At 34.7% G+C, this 21778-nt stretch overlaps 1 protein-coding gene across 6 annotated transcripts in view; it reads left to right on the plus strand.

The window, feature by feature from the left end:
• ABHD12 (abhydrolase domain containing 12) overlaps positions 1–21778 on the plus strand; it is a 124520-nt gene that overhangs the window by 30636 nt on the left and 72106 nt on the right. The window contains exons 1-2 of one of the 6 annotated variants that reach the window (XM_031951008.1): positions 13909–14110; positions 16353–16441. The exons of 4 other annotated variants lie outside the window; for them this stretch is intronic. In XM_031951008.1, coding sequence (XP_031806868.1) covers positions 16415–16441 — 27 coding nt within the window. In that variant the 5' untranslated portion in view covers positions 13909–14110; positions 16353–16414. Of the gene's footprint in view, positions 1–13908; positions 14111–16352; positions 16442–17890; positions 17973–21778 lie in introns of those variants that run through there. One more of the 6 variants, XM_031951006.1, reaches the window with a different exon arrangement.

Genomic DNA, 21778 nt, shown 5'->3' on the forward strand with positions numbered 1-21778 from the left:
ATTCTATATTTATGTTAAGAGAGACAGTATGCTATAATAGAAAGATTGCTGGATTTGGAGTAAGGAAAGATCTGAATCCAAAACCTGCATCCTAGAGCTGTTATGTTACCATGGGCAATCATTTAGTCTCTTTCAGTCTCAATTTCTTCATATGTTGACAGGCATACCCAGCTGATAGGGCTTTTGTAAGGCTCAAATGAAATAATCTATACTGTATAAACTATTTTATAAGACTTTTAAGCATGAGAGAAATCAGCCATGTGATCATTATTATATGTGGATTATCTTCTTATCCTTATTCTCACCCTCACCTGGATAAGCTAATTTCCCATCATATAGGGGACTATCATAATTCTAAGGATTTTTCCAAGACCTCCATGAAGGAACTCTCCAGGAGAAAGATTTTTATACATTTTCCTTCCTGATATCCCCTTCAACTCCCTTGTATGGTTACCATTATATCTCAGGTTAGATAATAGTGCATTTAAGTGGATTCCAGTAGTCCAGGTGCTATATCTATCTGAGGTGTGATTGGGAGAGAGGCTCTGGTAAAGTGCTCTAGGAAGTTTATCTAGGGTTTGTTCTCAATATTTCTTTCCCTGTTTTAGATGATGGCAAAGGTAGTCTGCTTCTCAAATTTTCAGAAGACAAAGAGCTGAAAAGGATAATTAAGGTTCCAGATCCATGGTTCTTAACTTGACATTATGAACTTTTTTTTTTTATATTTTGATAATTGTGTTTAAATAGAATTGGTTTCTTCTGTATTTTATACTTTTAAAAATAGTTTCCTGAGAAGGGATTCCTTTAGGTGTTACCAGATTGCTCATGAGGTCATTAGTAGTCAAAGCAGGTTAAGAGTCTTTTCTTCTATTTTATTCTGGGCAAAATCTAATAAGATGAAATTGTATAGGGATGAATGTAGAGTACTACACTCAGGCTCAAAAGATTGGCTTTACCAGTACAACTAGATGGGGGAGGTATTCTTGAAAAACCATTAAAAGAGATCTAGTGCTTTTAATGAATTGTAAATGAATTAACAGGGCAACATAGCAGCTCCCCTCAAACTGTGATCTTATGTTATATAGAGGGGTACAATATGAGTTAGAGTACATCTGGAGGACTATGTACATTTGAAGTTGAAGGAATTGAGAATGTCATTCAAGTGATGTGGACTTTGCCAAATCTGTTGCTACCATGAAATTCAGTTGGTGCTCTGAGGTGAAAAGGAGAATAATTTGTTCATTAGTCCTCCACAAAGTGTATTTATCTTCTGATATGGGAGGTAGTATATAGAATTTAATGAATGGACTAGTGTATTCAGTGGTTCTTGGAAGTTGCAGGGAGAAAGATATAGGATTGTTATAAAGAGATAATTACCAGTATATAAAGTTAGACAAAAATGAAATGGCTACTTGAGAGTTAATTCTCACTAGAATTCTCACCTTTTCATTAGAATTCTTTAAGATTTCTTGATTATGTTGTAATAAAGCCTCTCAGTCTTTTGTGGTTTGTATTGCCTTTCTTGTCTCCCATAGAAGTCACTTGTATAATCTCATTAGTTTTAAAATATTTTTAACTTCATTGATTTTTACCTCAGCATGAGGAAGTCTTAGCATGGAAATTATATATAAAACAACTTACAGAATTTACAGAAGTTCCTTAAGCTAATCAAGGTCTTAATTTTGGGGTTTTTACTTCCTTAGGAAAATCTTTCACTGTTTCCTCCATTACATTCTTCATGGGTGGTATAAAGATGCCTTTAGCTGAGTTCTCATCCAAATAATCACAAATTCTGAATTGTTTGAGTTCAAATGAAGTTTTAATATTACCTTGAATACTGAATTGTGAAATTAGTACATTTAAATAGTTGATGGGGGTGGGGCACAAGGGGTGAGTTATGCTTTTTTGTGAGAAGTTTTGAGAATGAGGAGGAATCTGGCTCTAAATGTAAACTGAAACAGTGGTATGTGCCTTTCAACCATATTTTCTAGCCTGTAGGTGTTGGGGGAAAGTGTCAAGCTTATGACCATTTAATTGATTCAAGAATTTAAAAACATAGTTGTCTGACCCTTTTTTTGGTACCAAGTGCAAATTTGTTATTTGTGTCCTTTTCTCAATTAAAAAAAAAATTAAGGAGTCTGAATAAGGGGGGGGGGGGGAAGGTTTTAGTTGATTTTTGAATTCACTGTTAGCAGTGTAAATTGGCTACCCCCTGAATTAATAGGGAATTAATGTAGTAGTAAGTCATATTAAGAGAATAGTAGTGCCCAGAACTAGGGAAAAAGTTGTCCCAGTATTCTATGGCCTGGCAAGAATATATCTAGAGTATCATGTTCTGTTGTGGGCACTATATTTTAAGATGGACTCCTATAAATGGGTATTTTCAGAGGAGGATAATCAGAATGATGAAGGAGGAGGATATGTCCAACCTATGGATTTCTTGAGGAAACAGTGAATCTAGAAAATAAAAGTATAGGAGTCTATGAGAGAGGTGTCCATACTTGAAAGGACCGTCTCTGGAAGTGTAAGGAATTTGTTTTATATAGCACCTCAGGGCTGCCTAGATTAAAAGTCAAAGGATCTTGGTTTAAGTTTTAGCCTTAGTTGAAATACCAGCTATATTACTACCTGTGCGACATTGGACTTATTTAACCTTTCTGGGCCTTTCATTATAAAATTAGGGAGCAAACTTGAAGAGTTTCTAATGCTCCTTCCTGCTCAGAATCTAGTAATGCTAAATAGTAGGTAGAGTTAATAAGGAGTTTGAGAACTTATTGGCATCCTGGGATTTGTAGTTCCAAGGGACAAGCATCTCTGAATTAGAATTCATCCTTGAGTCATACCTGGATTTTTCTTTTCTTTTCTTTTTTTTTTTTTTTTTTTTTTTAAAGAAATAGAATCTGAGAGAGAATAGGTTGAAGGAGAGAGATTGCATGAACTAGGCAGTTGTAGCAGATGGTGTCTCATCCCCACTCAAGACTTAATAAGCTGAGCTGGAAAGAATGAGCGGCTAAAAGAGAGCTCAACTGTAGCATAGAAAAGAGAGATGGAGGAAAAGGTCATGTTAGGCATCTTGCAATAGGGAACTTGACCTGAAGCTGCTGCTTGTAATTGATACTTCCAGGACTATGGAAAGTTCCAAAAGGTTTACTCTTTCTCCAGTTTTCCTCCCTATATTTGTCTAGAGTAAAAGGCACTCTAATATATTCTATTTGGACTTTTTTATTTGCTTTTTTTGTTTGTTTTTATCCAAACATTTCCTGTATCCTGATTTTTACTTCATATAAAGTAGCCAGGCGTTAGCTGGAAGTAAACAAAATTTCAAGTGGAACAAGCAGCTAAATTTCTATCTGAATGTTAGGGATTTTTCTTTACTAGGGACTTTGAGTTGTTATAATTGTGTTAACTTTTCATCAGATATATAAACTCCATAGAAGAGTAGAGAAAAGGACTCTGTGGGCCCTGAAGTCCATTTTATTGCCCCTACTCTTAATATGAGATGTTTTAAGTGGATATAGTAGATCATATTTCCAGTCTCCAGTGTGAGCAAGACAAGAAGCTAGGTAGGTAGAGGAATCTCAAAATGCCTGAGTGAGATTTCTCCACCCCTTCCAGAAGGGAGGAAGGAGCACATAGTAACATAGCACCACCCACCAGTGTTATATAAGGAAAAGCTTTCTAAAATTTCAGGCTGTTTAACAATGTAATAAGTTGCCTTATGACAAAGTTCCTTGTCATTAGAAGTATTTAAACACAAGTTAGACAACCACTCATCTGAGACTTTGAAGATGGGATTCCTACAAGGAATTAGAAGCCCCTCTCAATGAACAAGCATTTAAGATCCTGCTATATCCCAGGCATTGTGCTTAGGCACAAGGGGTACAAAGACAAAATTAACTGTTCTGTCCTTGACAGGCTTATAATTCTAAGCATGGGAGAGAGAGCCTGGTAAAAGGCATGTTACCTATGCAAGGAACAATAAGAGGAACACTCGTTTGTCTGAAAAGTATGTGAAAGAGAGAATTGTATAATAAGATTGAAAAAAGTAAGTTGGAGGCAGATTGGAGGAGCTTTAAATACTAGAGGGCTAGGTATTTGATCCTAGAAGTAATAAGGAACCCCTAGAGTTTATGAGCAGAGGAATGACTGAATTGGGCCTATTTTAAGAAAATTAATTTTGGCATGAAGGATGGATTGAAGAGTAGGGAGACTAATAAAGATGCTATTGGAATAGTCACAATATAATAAAAATGATAATGAGAACGAAGATAATGCTAGTATTTATATGTTACTTTAAGGTTTGCAGAGTGCATTATATGTTATCTCATTTGATCCTCACAACAAACTTCTGTGGTAGGGCTTTTATTTTCTGTGTTTTGCAGGTGAGGAAACTGAGATAGAGAGGTTAAATAAGTTGACCAAGGTCATGCAGCTAATAAGTGTCCGAGGCAAAATTTGAACCTAGGTTTTATTCTAAAATTCACATTCTACCTTAGTAATGCACAGTTTTTGTTAGAATCTCTAGTTACTCTATTTTCTACATTTTATTCATTTGTGTATAGGCATTTGGAGGCGAGGGGTAACTTACTGGTCCCTGCCATTGTAGTCTTCTTATGTTGTTTTTTTCCTTCTTTAATAGCTGCTTTGACAAATGTATGTTGGAAGTTTTTTTGCCTCTTCTTTTTAGTTTGAATCCCTCTTGATCTGAACATTCCAATAGGTTAAACCTTGATCTAGAAATGTAAGTTCCATTCTTACCATCTTTTTTGTCTATTGTTTACTGCTTTTCTCATTGGAACCTCTGATATCCAGCTGGCCACAGTCATAAAAGTCAGCTTTAAAGTTCCAAACAAAAGAAACTCTAGAATTCAACTTGGGAACTAGTTACACCCAATGTTCCCAAATTGACACTTTGGATCACCACCATGAATGCAAAAGGAAACTGTGGGTTATTTTAAGTTTAAAGGGAGCACAGTAGTACTTGATATCTATTAGAATCTAAGCAAATTAGAGGTTATTATATGTCTTTCTTACAACATCCTTTGCTGTTTGAGATATAATTTTGTTTACTTATACTTTTGGCTAATTTCTTGAACTTTCTTGTTTGCAATGTCATCTTTATTAAACTGAGCTTTCACCAGTTTCTGTGATTAAAAAGCAAGTCCTACTTGAAAATCTGTGGTGGAACAGGAAATAAAGACGTTTGGATCTAATCTGATTCAAGGTTTGAGAATTGTATAGTACCCAAGAGGTATATCCATCCCATTAGTAAATAATTGTGGTTATTTAAGAATGCACTAAAAATGTTTTTCTTTCAGTTGATATTTCAAAATAGCTACTAAGTTGTTAGGACAAAAATACTTATTTAGCTGCTTTGACATATCTACTTATTAGAATTGGTGAGTATTTCTTTTGGTCTGGGTGCGTGTGGTTACTATGATACTAAGGGCACCATGGATGGAGAGCAGAAATTTCTGATCTATACTATAGAGATAGAGAACACTTTGCCTCATTACCATAGCTGGGACAAATGGAAAGCAAAGTTAAGTAGTTGATCAGAGGAGAACATGCAGGGGACAATTCAGTGGGGGACAACTAAAATATTGTTTTTCTTTAAGGTAGGTATTTTTTAAAAATTTGATTACTCTTCAAAGCTAAAAATCTTTTGTGACTCATAGTCAAGTCCAGCCAAAAATCAATAAGGGGGTTTCACAGTTTCTGAGTAGCACTATTTGCTTCAATTTTTGTAGGTGATGCAAATTAGAAACTTCAAATAGTTTACAAATAATCAGTGGGTAGAAAACTCATCAATTAAAGCAATTTGGTGGCTCATTGGGTAGAACACTGGGCCTGAAGTTGAGGAGACTCGGTTCAATCTGGCTTCAGATATATACTAGCTTGGGCAAGTCACTTATCCTTCCATTGTCTCAGTTTCCTCATTTGTAAAATGAGGCTTATAACATCTACTTCCTAGGGTGATTTTTGAAGAACAAATGAGATTATTTATTTTTTAGAAAGAGCTTGACTTGTCTTTGCTACGTATTGACTATCACCTGAGTAAGTCGTTCATTGTAGAGATCAGAGTTTAACTCAACTCCTCTGACCCAAATCCTGTTCTCTTTTCCCTACACAAAAGTAACTTCTGGATAAGTGAAGTGTTATCATATTAATCTTTTTTTTCTTGACATTAAGAGACTAAGAGGGGACAGTGAATATATTGTGCTTTGTAATAATTTTCCGCTCAGCAATCAACTCTCTCTTCCCCTTCCCATATGTCAAATACCACAAGCACTTCTTTTTTGTGTTTCGAAATGTACAAGATGAGAAACTCAAAACAGCAACTTTTGATTAGGTTTCTACTTACCCTATTAACTTTATGTAGGACACTAGAAAAAGCACTAAGCTCGATCAGGAAGACTGATTGGGTATTTGTTCTCTTTGTAGTATAATTGTATATGAATAATTTAACTTTTTTTTATTTCTATAGCTTTAAAATAGATATTAATCTGCACTACCTATTTCAACTGAATAGTGGTGATGACCAAATATGATCAAGTATGTGTTAGAGAGCTTTGAAATATATAGTATTGAAATATGGTTCTAAGGCATTAATGATAAGATTATCTGTTCTTTTCTTTCTTTGGGCAAGAAACAAGGCAGCTATCTTTTATGATATTTTTATTTGGCTATATAATTTTATTCATGAATTCCCCTAAATTTATCTATAGACTCAAGTTGTAAAAACTGGAAACATATTCTAGAGAAGTAATAGTGAGGTTATGGGAACCTTTGAGTACTTGGGTCACTGTAGCAATTTAGAACTAGAAAGTCCCCTTGTCAGGTGGTACTGAACTGGAATGTCAGGGGCAGGGAGAAGGAGGTTGACAGGACTAGTAATTCTTCGTTACTATTGGTTTTGGTGAGGACCAAGAATCATGATTTCACTTCTTCTGCTGGTAGAACTGGTAATGCAGGGAACTCAGAATTTCATAACTGAGTCGTCAGGTAATAATACTACTAAATTAATTCCCTGCATTATTGATTTTTTTTTTTGTAAGATTGAAATCCTTTAATGTTGGATACCTGTAATCTAATCAACAGAAGATTTTGGACCAATTCTATTGTGAACTATCTCACATTAATCTCATAAGTGGTAGGTGGATAGAAGAATAAAGCACTTTATAACAAAAGAGTAAAAGCTGAGAAGAAATTTTAGAATCCAACTATTAAAAGGAGAACATGTCCTTAGCATACATAACTATGGGCTAACACAGCATTATCAATTCAATCTGAAGTTCTTATAGAACAAAGACTAAACTGAACAAGATGATCCAAGAAATACACATAACCCTGAAGTACCATTCATCTCCAGATCTACCTCTGTACTTTAGAACATTGCTTTTGAATAACCACATCCTTGCTATTGCTCCTTAGAATAATTTTTTGAATTTTTTTTTCTTTGAAGGTAATTCTCATTTATCTCTTTGTCACAGTCAGCATCACCAAAATATTTACATAGCCAAATATTTAACAGGCAAGGTGGCATAGAGCAGTAGATCTGGATTCAAATTCTGCCTTTCACATTTCTTATTTCTTTAGTCATGAACAAGACTTGACCTCTCTAACTCATAGTTTATTTATCCATTAAATGGGGGTAATGGTATCCATATTACCACTCTCAGAAGATTATTGTGAGACTTAAATAAAGTGCTTTGCAAACCTTTAAGCCTATATCAGTGTCAGTTATTACCCACTATTTGGGTAACTCTGTTCTAGTCAGTGGGAGAGAGAGAGAGAGTTTTCAGAAGATACCATCCCTTCCCCCACCAGCTATTGTCTCATATCGATGTTATATATGCTTTTATTTGACACTAGTAATCTTGAATGCTTTTGTCCTGTAAATATTCTTGTTTTATCTTTCATGAGATTGGTTAATGATTGACCTCCCAAAACAAATATTTTCATTTTTAGATATGTAAGGTAGCATGACCCAGTGGATAGAGGGGCTAGCCTTGGAATCAGAGGCTGTGTGACACTAGGACAAGTCATTCTTAATGCCTCAGATAACTCTCTATGACTGCAAGTAACAACCATTTTTGAATTATTTTTCCTTGAAGGGTGCTTTTATGTTGGATTATGTACTATTTTGTTTGACCTTTTGAATCACTTAAAACTAAGAAATTGCTTTTTTTTTTTTTTTTTTTTTTTATATAGAGGTGCATGTTGCTTCATAAGCCTGTGCCTTTTAAAAAGCAAATGGAGGACTCTTCAAAAACTTTCCTTTATGATTTTTTACTGAAATGTACAAATCTCCCACCATCAATCCTTTCTTAGAATAAGTATATATAATCAACTAAAATGGAGCAGTTAGGGAGCACAGTGGGATAGAGTGCTGGGGCTGAAGTCAGAAAGACTCATCTTCCTGAGCCCATATCTGACCTCAGATACTTTATAGCTGTGTAACTCTGAGCAAGTCACTTAATCTAGTTTGCTTTTTAGTTCCTCATCCATAAAATGAGCTGGGTAAGAAAATGACAAGCCACTCCCATCTTTGCCAAGGAAATCCCAAATGGAGTCATGAAGAGTTGAACACAACTGAAAATGACTGAATACCACCAAAAAACCCCAACTAAAATAAATTGATTCTAGGAACTAGGTAGATATGTCAGAGTTAAAATACCAGCAGGAAAGTACAGTATTTACATTTCTTGTTAACACCTGGAATAATTGTGGGTCTTTAGCCTCCCATTTGTAGTCAATACTGGGAAACCTAATCACATTTTAACATAACCACTAGTAAATACACAGCTGTCAGTCTAGTAATCTTGGTAGCACATTAAAATGTCATATAAGCAATAGTTATTATTATTAAGAGGAAGAACTTGTGATTATAGAACAAAAATTTTGGTACTATAAAGTTAAAAAAACAAAACGCCAAAAAATTATCCCAAACATTAATTACAATGGGTTTTCTTAACAATTTATAGCTCTGATAGATTAAAAACTATAACTTTGTTCTTGTATATTTCATGAGCCTAGTATAGGGCCTGACATTGGGAAGTACTTAATAACTGCTGGTGGATTGAAAATACATCCCTTGCTGAGATATGCACAAGAATGACGATGTTTTTGTTAGTTTGTGTTGTGGTCCCTTGCCATTTCATGTACCAAGCACAATGTGGATAATTTTGAGGCTTTGGCATAATTTTATATTGTCTAAATTCTAATAGTTCAGATTCTTCTATTCTTAAGACTTAGAATTATTAGGAGTATCCAAGGGAAAATGATGCTTTTACATTCCAGAATGGAATGTTTGTTTGTCTCGGGAAGACATGAGTTCAAATCTTGCCTCACATACTAACTTACTGTTAGTAACTGACTAGCTGTAAGTGACTGAATTAGTCACTTAATCATTCTGTGATTCAGTTTTCCCATCTGTAAAATGGGCATAATAATACCTACTTCATAAGGATGTTAAGACTATCAAATGAGTAAACATTTGTAAAGAATTTTGCAAATCTTAAAGTGTTACATGAATGCTAGCTATTATCTTTTGTTATGCAATTATTTCAGCTTTTTCTACCATACTATGCCTTTCAAGATCTTCATTCTAATTATAGGAAATCTGTATTGTAATGAAGTAAATATTGAATTTGGGGGTAGTAAGCAGGTTTGTATTCAAGCTCTATTACTTGTGAAATCACTTAGTTTATTTGTACTGCCTATCTCATAGGAATGTTGTGAGAACACTTTGTAAATCTGTAGTACTTCAGGGACACGTAATGATGTTGGTGTTGGCATTGACTCCCCAGTGATCATCATATCTCTTCTGTTATAACTGATAGACCTTGAGCTTCTAAGTAGATTAGAACTGCCTACATCTCAGGTTAAATGAATGAGTAACCTGATCTACAATGACCTTGAATGAGACTTCTTCAAATGGGAGGACTCTTGGAAAAAAAATAAAATTTACATTTCCAAAGAAAAGTGATATGGAAGAAAGAGGACTAGATTTGTAATGGGGGGCGCTAGGTTTGAGTCTTGGCTCTGCCGACATTTACTATGTGATATTAGAAAATTAATTTCTTAGGACCTGAGTTTGGATTCTTTCTGATCCTTATAGTGATGCTGTAGCGTTGGTTTTTTAAAAAGGAAAAAAGTTTTACTACTATCTTTACATTATAATAATTTTCTCCCTACTTATATAATAAAAGGCAATTAAGCCAAAACATCTCGTATAAAAACCTTTTCTGATTATATATACAATATTCTTCCTAGTGATCTTCCACCTCTCTGCCATGAGAGAGAAAAGGAAAGAAAAGGAAATGAGCATTTATTAAACACCTACTGTGTGCCAGGCACTGTGCTAAGTAATTGCTTTAAAAATACAGTCTTATTTGAGGTGTTTTACTATCTCTCTTCCAGCATCTTCACTGGTTTTTCTATTTATTTAGAGTTTGACTTCTTTTTAGTGATCTTGACAGGTACTTTATTGTCATCATGTTCTTTTGATTCCATATATTTCACCTGACCTTGGTTGATTAAAAATCTTTTATCATTTCTCTGAATTCCTCATATTGTTTGTTTCTTACTGCACAATAATGTTCCAGTACATACATATAATGTAGTTTTGGGGGTTTGTTGTCAGCTATTTCCTCAATCAGTCGTTCATTACCAAAGAATCATACTCAATTATTTTATTATCACTTATCTCCCATATCTGTTCAGTCGTCATGTCTTAATCTGTATCGTCAACAAGTTTTACTTATATTCTCTCTGAATTCATGCACTTATCACCCTAGTTGAAGCCTTCCTTATCTGTTGCTAGACTATTGCAATAGCTTTCTTATTGCTTTCCTGCTATTTAGTCTCCTTTCTAATCCATGCTCTATACAGCTGCCTAACTCATATTCTTTTTAACTTTATTTTTTGTATTTTCTTCCCCTCTCCCTCAAATTTTTTCTTTTACTTTTTCCAATTACATGTAAAAACAATTTTTAACATTCAATTTTTACAATTTTTGAGATTCCCTCCATCTTTGAGAAGACAAGCACTTTGATATAGATTATATACAAGCGTAGTCAGGAAAAATATATTTACATATTTGTTATGTTGTGAAAAACACAGACCTCTCCCAATCCATGAGAATAACAAAGAATATGAAAAATAATATGCTTCAAACTCTGTTCAGATTCTTATCAGTTCTTTCTCTGAGGGTATGTAGTATTTTTCATTTAAAAGTCTTTCACAATTGTCTTAGATCACTGTATTATTGAGAATAAATAACTAAATTATAAGTGGTCAAAGAATATGAACAACCAATTTTCAGATGAAGAAATTAAAACTATTTCTAGTTATGAAAAAATGCTCTAAATCACTGTTGATCAGAGAAGTGCAAAGTAAGATAACTCTGAGATACCACTACACATCTCTCAGACTGGCTAAGATGAAAAAGAATAATGATTAAATGTTGGAGGGAATATGAGAAAACTGGGACACTAATATATATTATTGGTGGAGAAAACTGATCCAACCATTCTGGAGAGCGATTTGGAGTTATGTCCAAAGAGCTATCAAACTATGTATATGTACCTTTTGATCCAGCAGTGTCTCTAGTGGTCCTGTAACCAAAAGAGATCATAAAAAAAAGGGGGGAAAGTCTTTGTAGTGGCCAGAAACTGCAAACTGAGTGGATGCCCATCAATTGGAGAATGGCTGAATAAACTGTGGTATGTGAATATTATGGAATATTATTGTTGTGTAAGAAATGACCAACAGGATCATGTCAGAAAGGCCTGGAGAGACTTACACGAACTGATAATGAGTGAAACGAGGAGGGCCAAGAGATCATTATATACCTCAACAACAATACTATATGATGACCAATTCTGATGGACCTGGCCATCTTTAGCAATGAGATCAACCAAATCAGTTCCAATGGAGCAGTAATGAACTGAACCAGCTATGCCCAGAGAAAGAACTCTGGGAGATGACTAAAAACCATTACATTGAATTCCCAATCCCTATATTTTTGCCCACCTGCATTTTTGATTTCTTTCACAGGCTAATTGTACAATATTTCAGAGTCTGATTCTTTTTGTACAGCAAAATAACAGTTTGGTTATATATACTTATTGTGTATCTATATTTTAATATATTTAACATCTACTGGTCCTCCTGCCATCTGGGGGAGGGGATGGGGGTAAGGAGGGGAAAAATTGGAATAAGAGGTTTGGCAATTGTCTATGCTGTAAAGTTACCCATACATATAACCTGTAAATAAAAGGCTATTAAATTTTTAAAAAGGGGTGGGGGAGGGAAGACCTATGTGTACAAAAATGTTTATAATAGCCCTTTTTATACTGGCAAGGAAATGAAAACTGAGCAGATGCCCATCAGTTGGGGAATGCTGAAGAAGTATTGTATATGAATATTATAGTTCTTTAAGAAAGGGTCAGCAGGACGATTTCAGAGAAGCCTGGAAAGACTTATATGAACTGATACTAAGTGAAGTGAGCAGAACCATTGTATACAGCCCCAAGAAGATTATGCAATGATGATCATTTGATGGTTATGGCTCTTTTCAATAGTGAGGTGATTCAGGCCAATTCCAGTAGACTTGTGATGGAAACAGCCTGAAAGAGGACTAGAGGGACTGAACGTGGATCACAACATAGTATTTTCACCTTTTTTGTTGTTGTTTGCTTGTTTTTTGTTTTCATTCTCATTTTTTCCCCTTTTGGATCTGATTTTTCTTGTGCAGCATGATAAATATGGAAATATGTTTGGAAGAATTGTGCATATTTAATATGTATTAGATTACTTGTCTAGGGAAGGGAGTATAGTAAGAAAGAAAAAACTGGAACACATGGTTTTGCAAGAGTGATTGTTGAAACTATCTTTGCATATATTTTGAAAATAAAAAACTATTACTCATCGTTTCTTACAATACAATAATATTCCATCACAATCATATCCCACAACTTGTTCAGCCATTTAATTGATGAATGATAAATATTTCTTAAATTTCCAATTTTTTGCTACTACAAAAAGCTGCTATCGATATTTTTTCACACATAGGATCTTTTTCCTTTTTTTTTTTTTTTTTTTTTAATCTCTTTGGGATACAGATTTAAAAGTGGTATTGCTGGGTGAAAGAATATGCAGTTTTATAGCCCTTTGGCATACTTTCAAATTGCTCTCCAAAGTGATTGTATTGTTTGCAACTCCATCAAAAGTGCATTAGTGTCCCAGTTTTTCCACATCATCTCCAACATTTGTCATTTTCCTTTTCTGTCATCTCAGCCATTCTGAGGGCAAATAGAATAGATAGTGCAGCGGAAAGAGTATTAGGGCCTCGAGTCAGGGACACTCATCTTCCAGAGTTCAAATCTGGCTTCCAGTACTCACTAGCTGTGTGACCCTGGGCAAGACACTAAAATCCTGTTTGCCTCAGCTTTACAGCCTTCATCTGTAAAGTAAACTGGAGACTTTTAAAGTAATATTTTCCCTCACATGTTAAAACAATTTTAAACTTCTTTAAGTTTTGAGTTCTATATTCTATCTCTCCTTCCCTCCCTGAGGTAGTAATCTGATATAGATTATATGTTCGCAGTCATGTAAAACATTTCTATATTAATCATTTTGTACAAGAAGACTTGAATGAAAAAAGAAAGGAAGTGAAAAATAGTCTACTATTTCAGTGTTTACTCAGATAATATCAATACTTTTTTGGAAATGGAAAGAAACATATTAAGTTCCTAAATACTTATGGGCTGATTGCATATCAGCTTTTTTTCCCCAGGTTTTTGCTACCAAGTAGATAAATGTATAGCTAATTAAACATCATTTTATGTCCTTAGCTATACTGAATAGACAGTCTTGCAGGTATGAAGTGTTCATGAATCTACTTCTTCCAGAAGGGGAGAGAAGCTACTACATTTATCCAACCTGGAATTTGTGCTACTTCTTGTCTCCAGAAACCATTTTGGCTGCAGCTGAGAGAAGAGTTCATTCACTGTTAGTCAATGAGTCAGATAAATTTTCTTTTGCTTTGAAATGCTGGAGTGAAGACTATTTGGAATTTTAAAGCAAGCAAGTGCAAGATAAGGTATATATATTTTAACTCTAGTAAGCCTTGGACTAAAATTTTATTACTGAACTTGCATATTTGAAGCCATTTAATTATCTTTTGAACTTCCTTTGTTTTTGACATTGTCTTGTGTTACCATAGATAAAGGCCTTCTTAATCTGTTAATCAGAGTGCTTCATATTACCACCGTAATCTTATTGTCCAAAGCTGGGGGAGGGAGAGATAGAGACTCCTTAGAATAAAAATGCAATTCATATTTTATTTGTTGGTGAGAAATAACTAGATTTTTAAAAATGTTTTCAGAATTTCTATGTTCAAGGATTTTCTTTACCTTTTTAGTGTAAAACTGCAAAATAATACTATACAACCCTACCAGATGCTCATGTACTGTAGATTTTCACACATTTAACTATGCACATTTATCCTTAATAAGAAAATTAGCCTCTTATTGAGATTTGACTAAAAGGAAATATCTCCCAGTGCTCGAATCCCAGATCAACTATTTCCTAGGCCTCTTGAATAAAAAAAAAAAAAAAAAAAAAAAACTTTGAGTAGTGGAAAATGACTGACTATAATAACTTAGTATAATTATATATCAGTAGTAGAGCATCTTAAGAGATCTGGGAACTTCAACCTTTTAGGAAAATAATAGTTCCAGTGTGTCAGTAGTCTCCTTCTTGTTTAAATAGAAAGATTTTGATCAATTAAAGACCTCCCACCTGGAACCCCTTTCTCCCCTGCTCCCCAAAGGCTTATCCCTTAAACTATTTCATTTAACTTAAAAGAACACTCTCTCTCTTGTCCTTTGCAAGACTATGCCTGCACAGATGAATATCATTACATTGATTATTTCAGTAGGGAAATAATAAATTGCTGGAAGTATTGATCTAGTATGCTTTTATTCAATTTGGCTTTGTTCCAAATCCATGAGAAAATTCCATCATTTCCATAGTATTACTATTACTCATAAACACAATGTCTATATGTATGTACAAGTACATGGAAGGCACTGCATTTCAAATTTGTATGTTTCTTTTGAAAGCAAATTACTGAATTTTTTTTATGGTGTAGACAGTTGATACCCTCAACAACTTGGAGGAGTCTCCAGTATGGAAACTTCTCCACTAGGCTGACTTAGACTTAAGAGACTTGACTGGGAATGCTGAGAGAGGCAGCACTTGAACCCAGGGCTTTCTAGTTTCAATACTAGCTCTTTAGCCATTCAATAGATATTTATTACAAGTGTAATAAATACTTAATACTGCGCTTAACTGTGGGGGATGAATAAAAACAGTCCCTGCTGCTTTAAGAAAGCATGCAAAAAATTCTACATATGAGATATATAAATGTAGTGGTGGGGGTTGAAGGTAAGGAAAGGAAATCAGGGAAGGGCTCTTGCAAAAGGTGACATCTAAACCAAATCTTAAAATTAGACCTGAGTTAAGATCTAATCTTGTGACCCTGGGCAAGTTATCCAACCTGTTTGCCTCTGTTTCTTTATTTGTAAAATGAGCAAATCACTCCAAGAACTTTGCCATTATTATCCCAAATGAGGTCACAAAGAGTCAGACATAATTAAAAAGGACTGAATGACAACCTGCCTGCCTCTGTTTTCTTAACTATAAAATGGGGATAATAATAGCACCTACTTCTCAGGATTGTTGTAAAGATCATATGAGATGTGTTTTTAGGATAATACTAATAACTGACAACAGCTTTTAGAGAGGAGGAAATTAAGAACAGAAGAGATTACATGATTTCCCAGGGTTACACATTTATAAAATATCTAAGGGAGCATTTGACTCCAATTCTGGAGCTTTTTTTTTTTTTTTTTTTTTTTTTTTTTTTTTGTAGGAATTTTGATTTGTTGGAACAGGGACTTTTTTTCCTTTCATTGTATCCTCGCCACTTGACACACTGCCTGGTATATAAGTACTTACTAAATGCTAGGTCTCACAGTAAATAGAACTCTAGATCTGCAGTCAGCAAGATATGAGTTAAAAATCTGGCCTCAGACACTCATAAGCTGTGTGACCCTGGACAAGTCACTTAACTCTGTTTGCTTTAGTTCCTTATCCCTAAAATGAGCTGGAGAAGGAAATGGCAAGGACTTCAGTATTTTGGCCAAGAAAACTCCAACTAGGGTCAGAGTCAGGCATGACTGAGACTCCTGAAGAACAACAACAAATACTTATTGACCAATAGAGGACTATATTGGTCAATCCTCATACTGCTTTTCAGACCTTTTCTCTATATTCAGTTTTAGGTGTCCAATTTAAGAAAGATCTAATAAACTGGGAAGACCCTGAGGAAGAGCACCTGATGACGAAGAACCTTAAGTCCCTTCTTGTGAGTGTTAATGGAAAGATGTGGACCTATTTAGTCTGTAGAAGAGAAGACTGAAGGTCAAGGGGCAGGGGTAGGGAAAGCATGATAGCTTTGTTCAAATATGTGAAGGGCTTATTATGTGAGGAGGAAGCAAATTCATTCCATTTGTCCTCAGAGGTCATGATTAGGAGCAGAAGGGAGAAATTGCAGACAGATTAGGGGGGTTGATGTTGGGGGAAATAAAGTTAGCCATTCAGAAATGGAGTGGGCTGTCTTAAGAGGTATATGTATGTGTGGAGGGGTCATCTCCCTCCTTGGAGGTATCAAAGCTAAAGATGATTAACTCCTTGTTGAGCACGTTTCAGATATGAGCAAAACTAGGTGATTGCTGAGAAATCTCTTCTAACTGAAATTTTTGAATCTGAAGCCTGATTTTGCCAGTTCTCATGAAAAAATGGCCAGAGAGGTTATCTAGCTCAATTCCCTTACTTTGCAACTAAGGAAACTTAAAAGGTTGTAGGCGATTTCCTTATTATGGAGTCAATGACCTTGGCTTCCTTAGTAGAATATAAACTCTTTGAGAATAAGGTTTGTTTTTGTAGTAGTATGCCCATAGCCTATCACAGTGCCTGGCAAATATTAGGCACTTAATGCTTATCAGAGCAATAAAAATTAAATGAATCAGACAAATAAATGATCATGACTTTAAAAATAAATTTCAAGCATCCCCAGACTCATCAAAATTTTATTTGCCTTACAGATTTTTATGGTTTTACTTGAGTTTATTAATTTTAGGAAGACAGAATGGTATGGTGGGGGGATGACTTCTGAATTTGGAGTCAGAGGATTTCAAATTCACATCATGGAGTAGTCCCTCTAATATCTTGGGCAAATTACTTACTTCTGTAAGACTATTTTCTTCCCCGTAAAATGAGGAGTTTGGTCTAGGTCATCTCTGAGCTTCCTTCTGGTTCTAAATCTATGTTCTTTCTTCAACCCCCATCAAACTACTTTGGTATCTTGTACCACTAATAATTTTAGATTTAAAGATTTAATGGAAAGCACTTACATCAGGACATTAGAAAAAAATGAGTGCTAGTATTTTAATCTCTTTAATTCCATTTTTTCATCTGTAACATTAGCCAATTAGAATCTATCTCCATCTTTAGCTAACTGGTGAAGCAAAGAAATATGAAAATGATTTCTGATTCTCTGAAATTTGGAATAAAAATTCCAGAAAGTTGCTAAAAAATTTTTTTAGCAATATCTATGAATTTTAAAGTGAAAATTTCTAGGAAATTTGAATAACTTGCCTCCTAAAACAGAGTCACTTCTGATCTGTGAACTGATTGGTTCTCCTTGCATTCATCCTGAAGTTGCTTCTTGCCAGCTAGCTCTGATTGGCTAGGAGAGAAGCTCCTCCCCTTTCTTTTAGAATGTTTTGGTGGTGTGGTTGCCTCGGAGCATGTGCAGACACATGCCTCTTTGTCAGCAGTATGAAGGTCTGCAGATTCTTTTTCCCTGTCCCTCTGAAGAGGAGCTGGACATGGAGGTAAGAATGTTAACTCAAATTAAACTCTATAGTCTTGGGGAGGGACACTGTTTTTAAAGAAATGAGTGGGAAACCACTTTCCAAATCTTGTTTGTTTGGTTTACATAACTGATACTCCTAAGGGCTTTTGTAAGTTTCATAAGATTTAGAATTGGAAGGAATCTTAGAAATCACCTAGACCAGCACTTTCATTTTACAAATGATGAAAGTCTCAGAGGCGTGAATTGACTTGCCCAAGCCCACACAAGTTTTGTTGAGATTGATTTGAAACTTGGATAGAGTAGTGTACTTAATTTGGTTATTCCAGATAGGCGTCTTTCTGTCTCTCCTCTTTCTTCCATCCTTCCATTTCATTTAATTGATTTCATTCAGAAATTGAGATGATAAAGGCTATGTTTAATAGTGAGATATACATATATATTAATTTAATATCCTTAAGAGTGGAACCTATTTCAGGGATTGTGTGTTTTGTAGGAAGCAGGGTCTAGAATCATTCTTGATTCTGACCCTTTTCTCCTAATAGAATCCCTCAATAGAATTCTTAACCAATAGATTTGGGTAGAATAACAATATGTGGATGTGTAAATAAGTTTACACTATTGTGCACATATAACCTATGTCAGATTACTTGCTGTCTTGGAAGGGGGGATGAGAGAGAGGGAGAAAAAAAATTTGAAATCTGATAAAAATAAATGTTGAAATTTTTTTAAAAATCATATTAAAAAGTATGAAAAATAATGGTGGCATTTTTAATTAACTATACTCTATTCCACTAAGGCAAGGGAACATAAGCCTTTCTTTGGAGCAGATAAACTTTACCCAAGTGTGAGAGAGTATATAATGCTTCTTGATCCTGCTGTCTAATTTACTTTTGGCACACATTTTGTTTTTTAATTCTTTTCTTCTAATTTTATTTTATTTTTCTTGATGCCTTTGGTTTTTTTCTGAAAAATTTTTTCTTTTTCATATTTCATGTGTTTTACTTTTCTTCTGAATGTATCACTCTCCTACCTAGAAAAGTCATCACTTATAACATATTAAAAGGGAAAGAGAAAAAAATTCGATCCAGCAAAATTAACCACTACATAGATTCAGATAATTAGGTATAATATGCCACAAATATAGGCATAAATTTAATTTATAGCTTAAATTTAGACGGTGTCATTGCCTCTTATCACAGAAACTGCTTTTTAATACAAAAGTAAAAAGCCAGTGTTTAAATTAAAGTTGGGGAGGAAGGTGTGGAAGTATATAGGATATTTTTAATGAAACAAGATAAATTGCACAATTCTGATTTAAAATAATTTTGTGTGTGTGTGTGTGTGTGTGTGAGTGAGAGAGAGAGAGAGAGAGAGAGAGAGAGAGAGAGAGAGAGAATATGAATATCTAGGTGGAGCACCCATTTCGAACAAATTTTAGGATATTACCTGCAATACCTAAAAAGGTATTAAGAGGCTTAACTTAATTGAAAACAAATACTTTGGACCATATGTTTATATTATTCATTCTTTCATCATCTTGCCAAGTAGGCAAGACCTCTGTTTTCAGGTTCTTTTTTTGGCCTTTATTCAGACTAAAATTATTCAGATTTAATGTCTTTCTCTTTGAACTTGTGTTTTAGAAGGCATTTTTAACATGACTTCTGTTGTCACAGAAGATTAAAGGGGTCTCAGAAAATGGCTGTCAGCAATAACATTTGTAGAATGATCTGCCTTTTAAAGGAAACAAACCCCCTTTTTTTAAGAAGAAAAAAAAAATTTCTCTTCTAGCTTCTCCAGTAACATCATTTTAGTTTAGTGAAGGATTTTAGTTTTTAATAGATTGTTTTATCATCCACAAATTCTAGATATGTTTTAGGCAAGGTGCTAAAACAAATGATTTATGTGAAATCCTCAGCTTTAGCTGTCAGTCACTTTAGCCACAGATTTATTCCTACATAGTAATAGACTAGTGAATTTCTTTGACTGATGGAAGGTAGCTCTGGAGAACTATGTAGTTATACCATATTAGTTTCTTAGTTTTATAATTTAAATTTGGATTGTATCATTGTTTTCACCACCAAAAATTGTCAGTTTCTTGATTAGTTTAATAATGAAAACTTGAGGGTTTTTTTTTTTTAAATCAGCCTTAGACTAGGAGAAGTCATGGGAGATGGCGAAAAACTGGCAGGCAAAATACAAACACACATGACACCGTTGAAAATGAATTATGTACCTAATCTAATACTAGAAAAAGTCAGAGATGATTTTGGCCATTTTATCCATCCATATAAATGGCCTTTTTATGGAAATAAAATAATCCAAAAGTTGGCCCCCATTTTCCTCCTTTGTCATATGAATTAGATCATTTATCATAACTCATACTTGCATATGTAGATATCGAAAAGTTAACTTGTCCAAAACTCAATTTATTCTTTTTCCTCCTGAATCCTTTTCATTCCATCCTTCATTCAGCCACCAAAGCAATTGGTTTTAAAGCATAGGTATGACCATGTCAACCTCTGTCCTCATCCCCCTGGGTAATTCAGTAAACTCTAGTGGGTTTCTTATCTACAGGATAAAATACAAAATTCTTTGCTAGGTGCTCAAAGCCCTTCATAACTTAATAGATTGCTTATATCTTTCTTCCCACCACATATTCTTTGATCCAGTGACAGCTTCCTTGATGTTCCTCAAACAGGGCACTCCATCTTTTGACTCCAGGCATTTAATCTCAGACTATCACACATACCTAGAATGCTTTTCCCCTTCATTTCTGCTTACTGACTTCCCTGGCTTCCTTGAAGTCCCAGCTAAAATACTACTTACTCTCTGCAGGAATCTTTTCCTAGCTTTTCTTAATTCTAGTGCCTCTTCTCTTTGAATCCTGTATATAATTTGTTCTCTATATATTTGTTTGCATATTTTCTCTATATATTTGTCTATTAAATTGTGAGCTCCTTGACTGTAGGGATTATATTTTGCCTCTTTTTGCTTCTCCAGAGCTTAGCATGATGGTATGTGCTTTGTTGTTCATTCGTTTCAGTCAGGTCCATCTCTTTGACTCTATTTGGGGTTTTCTTGGCAAAGATACTGGAGTCATTTGCCATTTTCTTCTTCAGCTCATTTTACATATGAGGAAACAAGCAAGCAGGGGTAAGTGACTTGCCCAGGATCACCCAGATAGTTTCTGAGGTTAGATTTTAACTTAGGAAGATGAGTCTTAGAGGTTAGATTTTAACTTGGGTCTTGCTTTTTTCTTTTTTTTTTTTCCTGAGGCAATTGCAGTAAATGACATGCCCAGGATTACACAGCTAGGAAGTTAAGTGTCTGAGGTCAAATTTGAACTCGGGTCCTCCTGACTTCAGGGCTGGTGCTCTCACCACTGAGTCACCTAGCTGCCCTGTTAACTTGGATCTTCCTACCTCCACACCTAGTAATCTATCCATTGTGCCATCTTGCTGCTCTTACTGATGGCCTTTAGTTTTATTTCCTAATATATTGTATCTTCTTTCCTTGTAAGAAAGAAAAACAGTCAAATAGACCAACAAAACACCTGGCACCTGACAGCCAATCCAGTTGTGTAGTTCTTCCCTGTCTATTCAGAGAAGAGAAATTTGTTTCATTGTTTTGGGGGCTCAGCTTAGGTCTTTGCAATGAATATGAGATTGTTAGCTTACCTGCTGGACAAGATGGAAGATCCTTGAGAACAGGATCCATATTCTTTTGTTCAATCAGTCACTAAGTTTTTATTGAATATTCATTGTATGTTAAGCATTGTAGAAGATTACAAAGACAGGACATGTATGCCTTCTCTACTGGGAACTT

The sequence above is a fragment of the Sarcophilus harrisii genome, chromosome 2 (assembly GCF_902635505.1).
Source record: "Sarcophilus harrisii chromosome 2, mSarHar1.11, whole genome shotgun sequence".
NCBI lineage: Eukaryota > Metazoa > Chordata > Mammalia > Dasyuromorphia > Dasyuridae > Sarcophilus > Sarcophilus harrisii.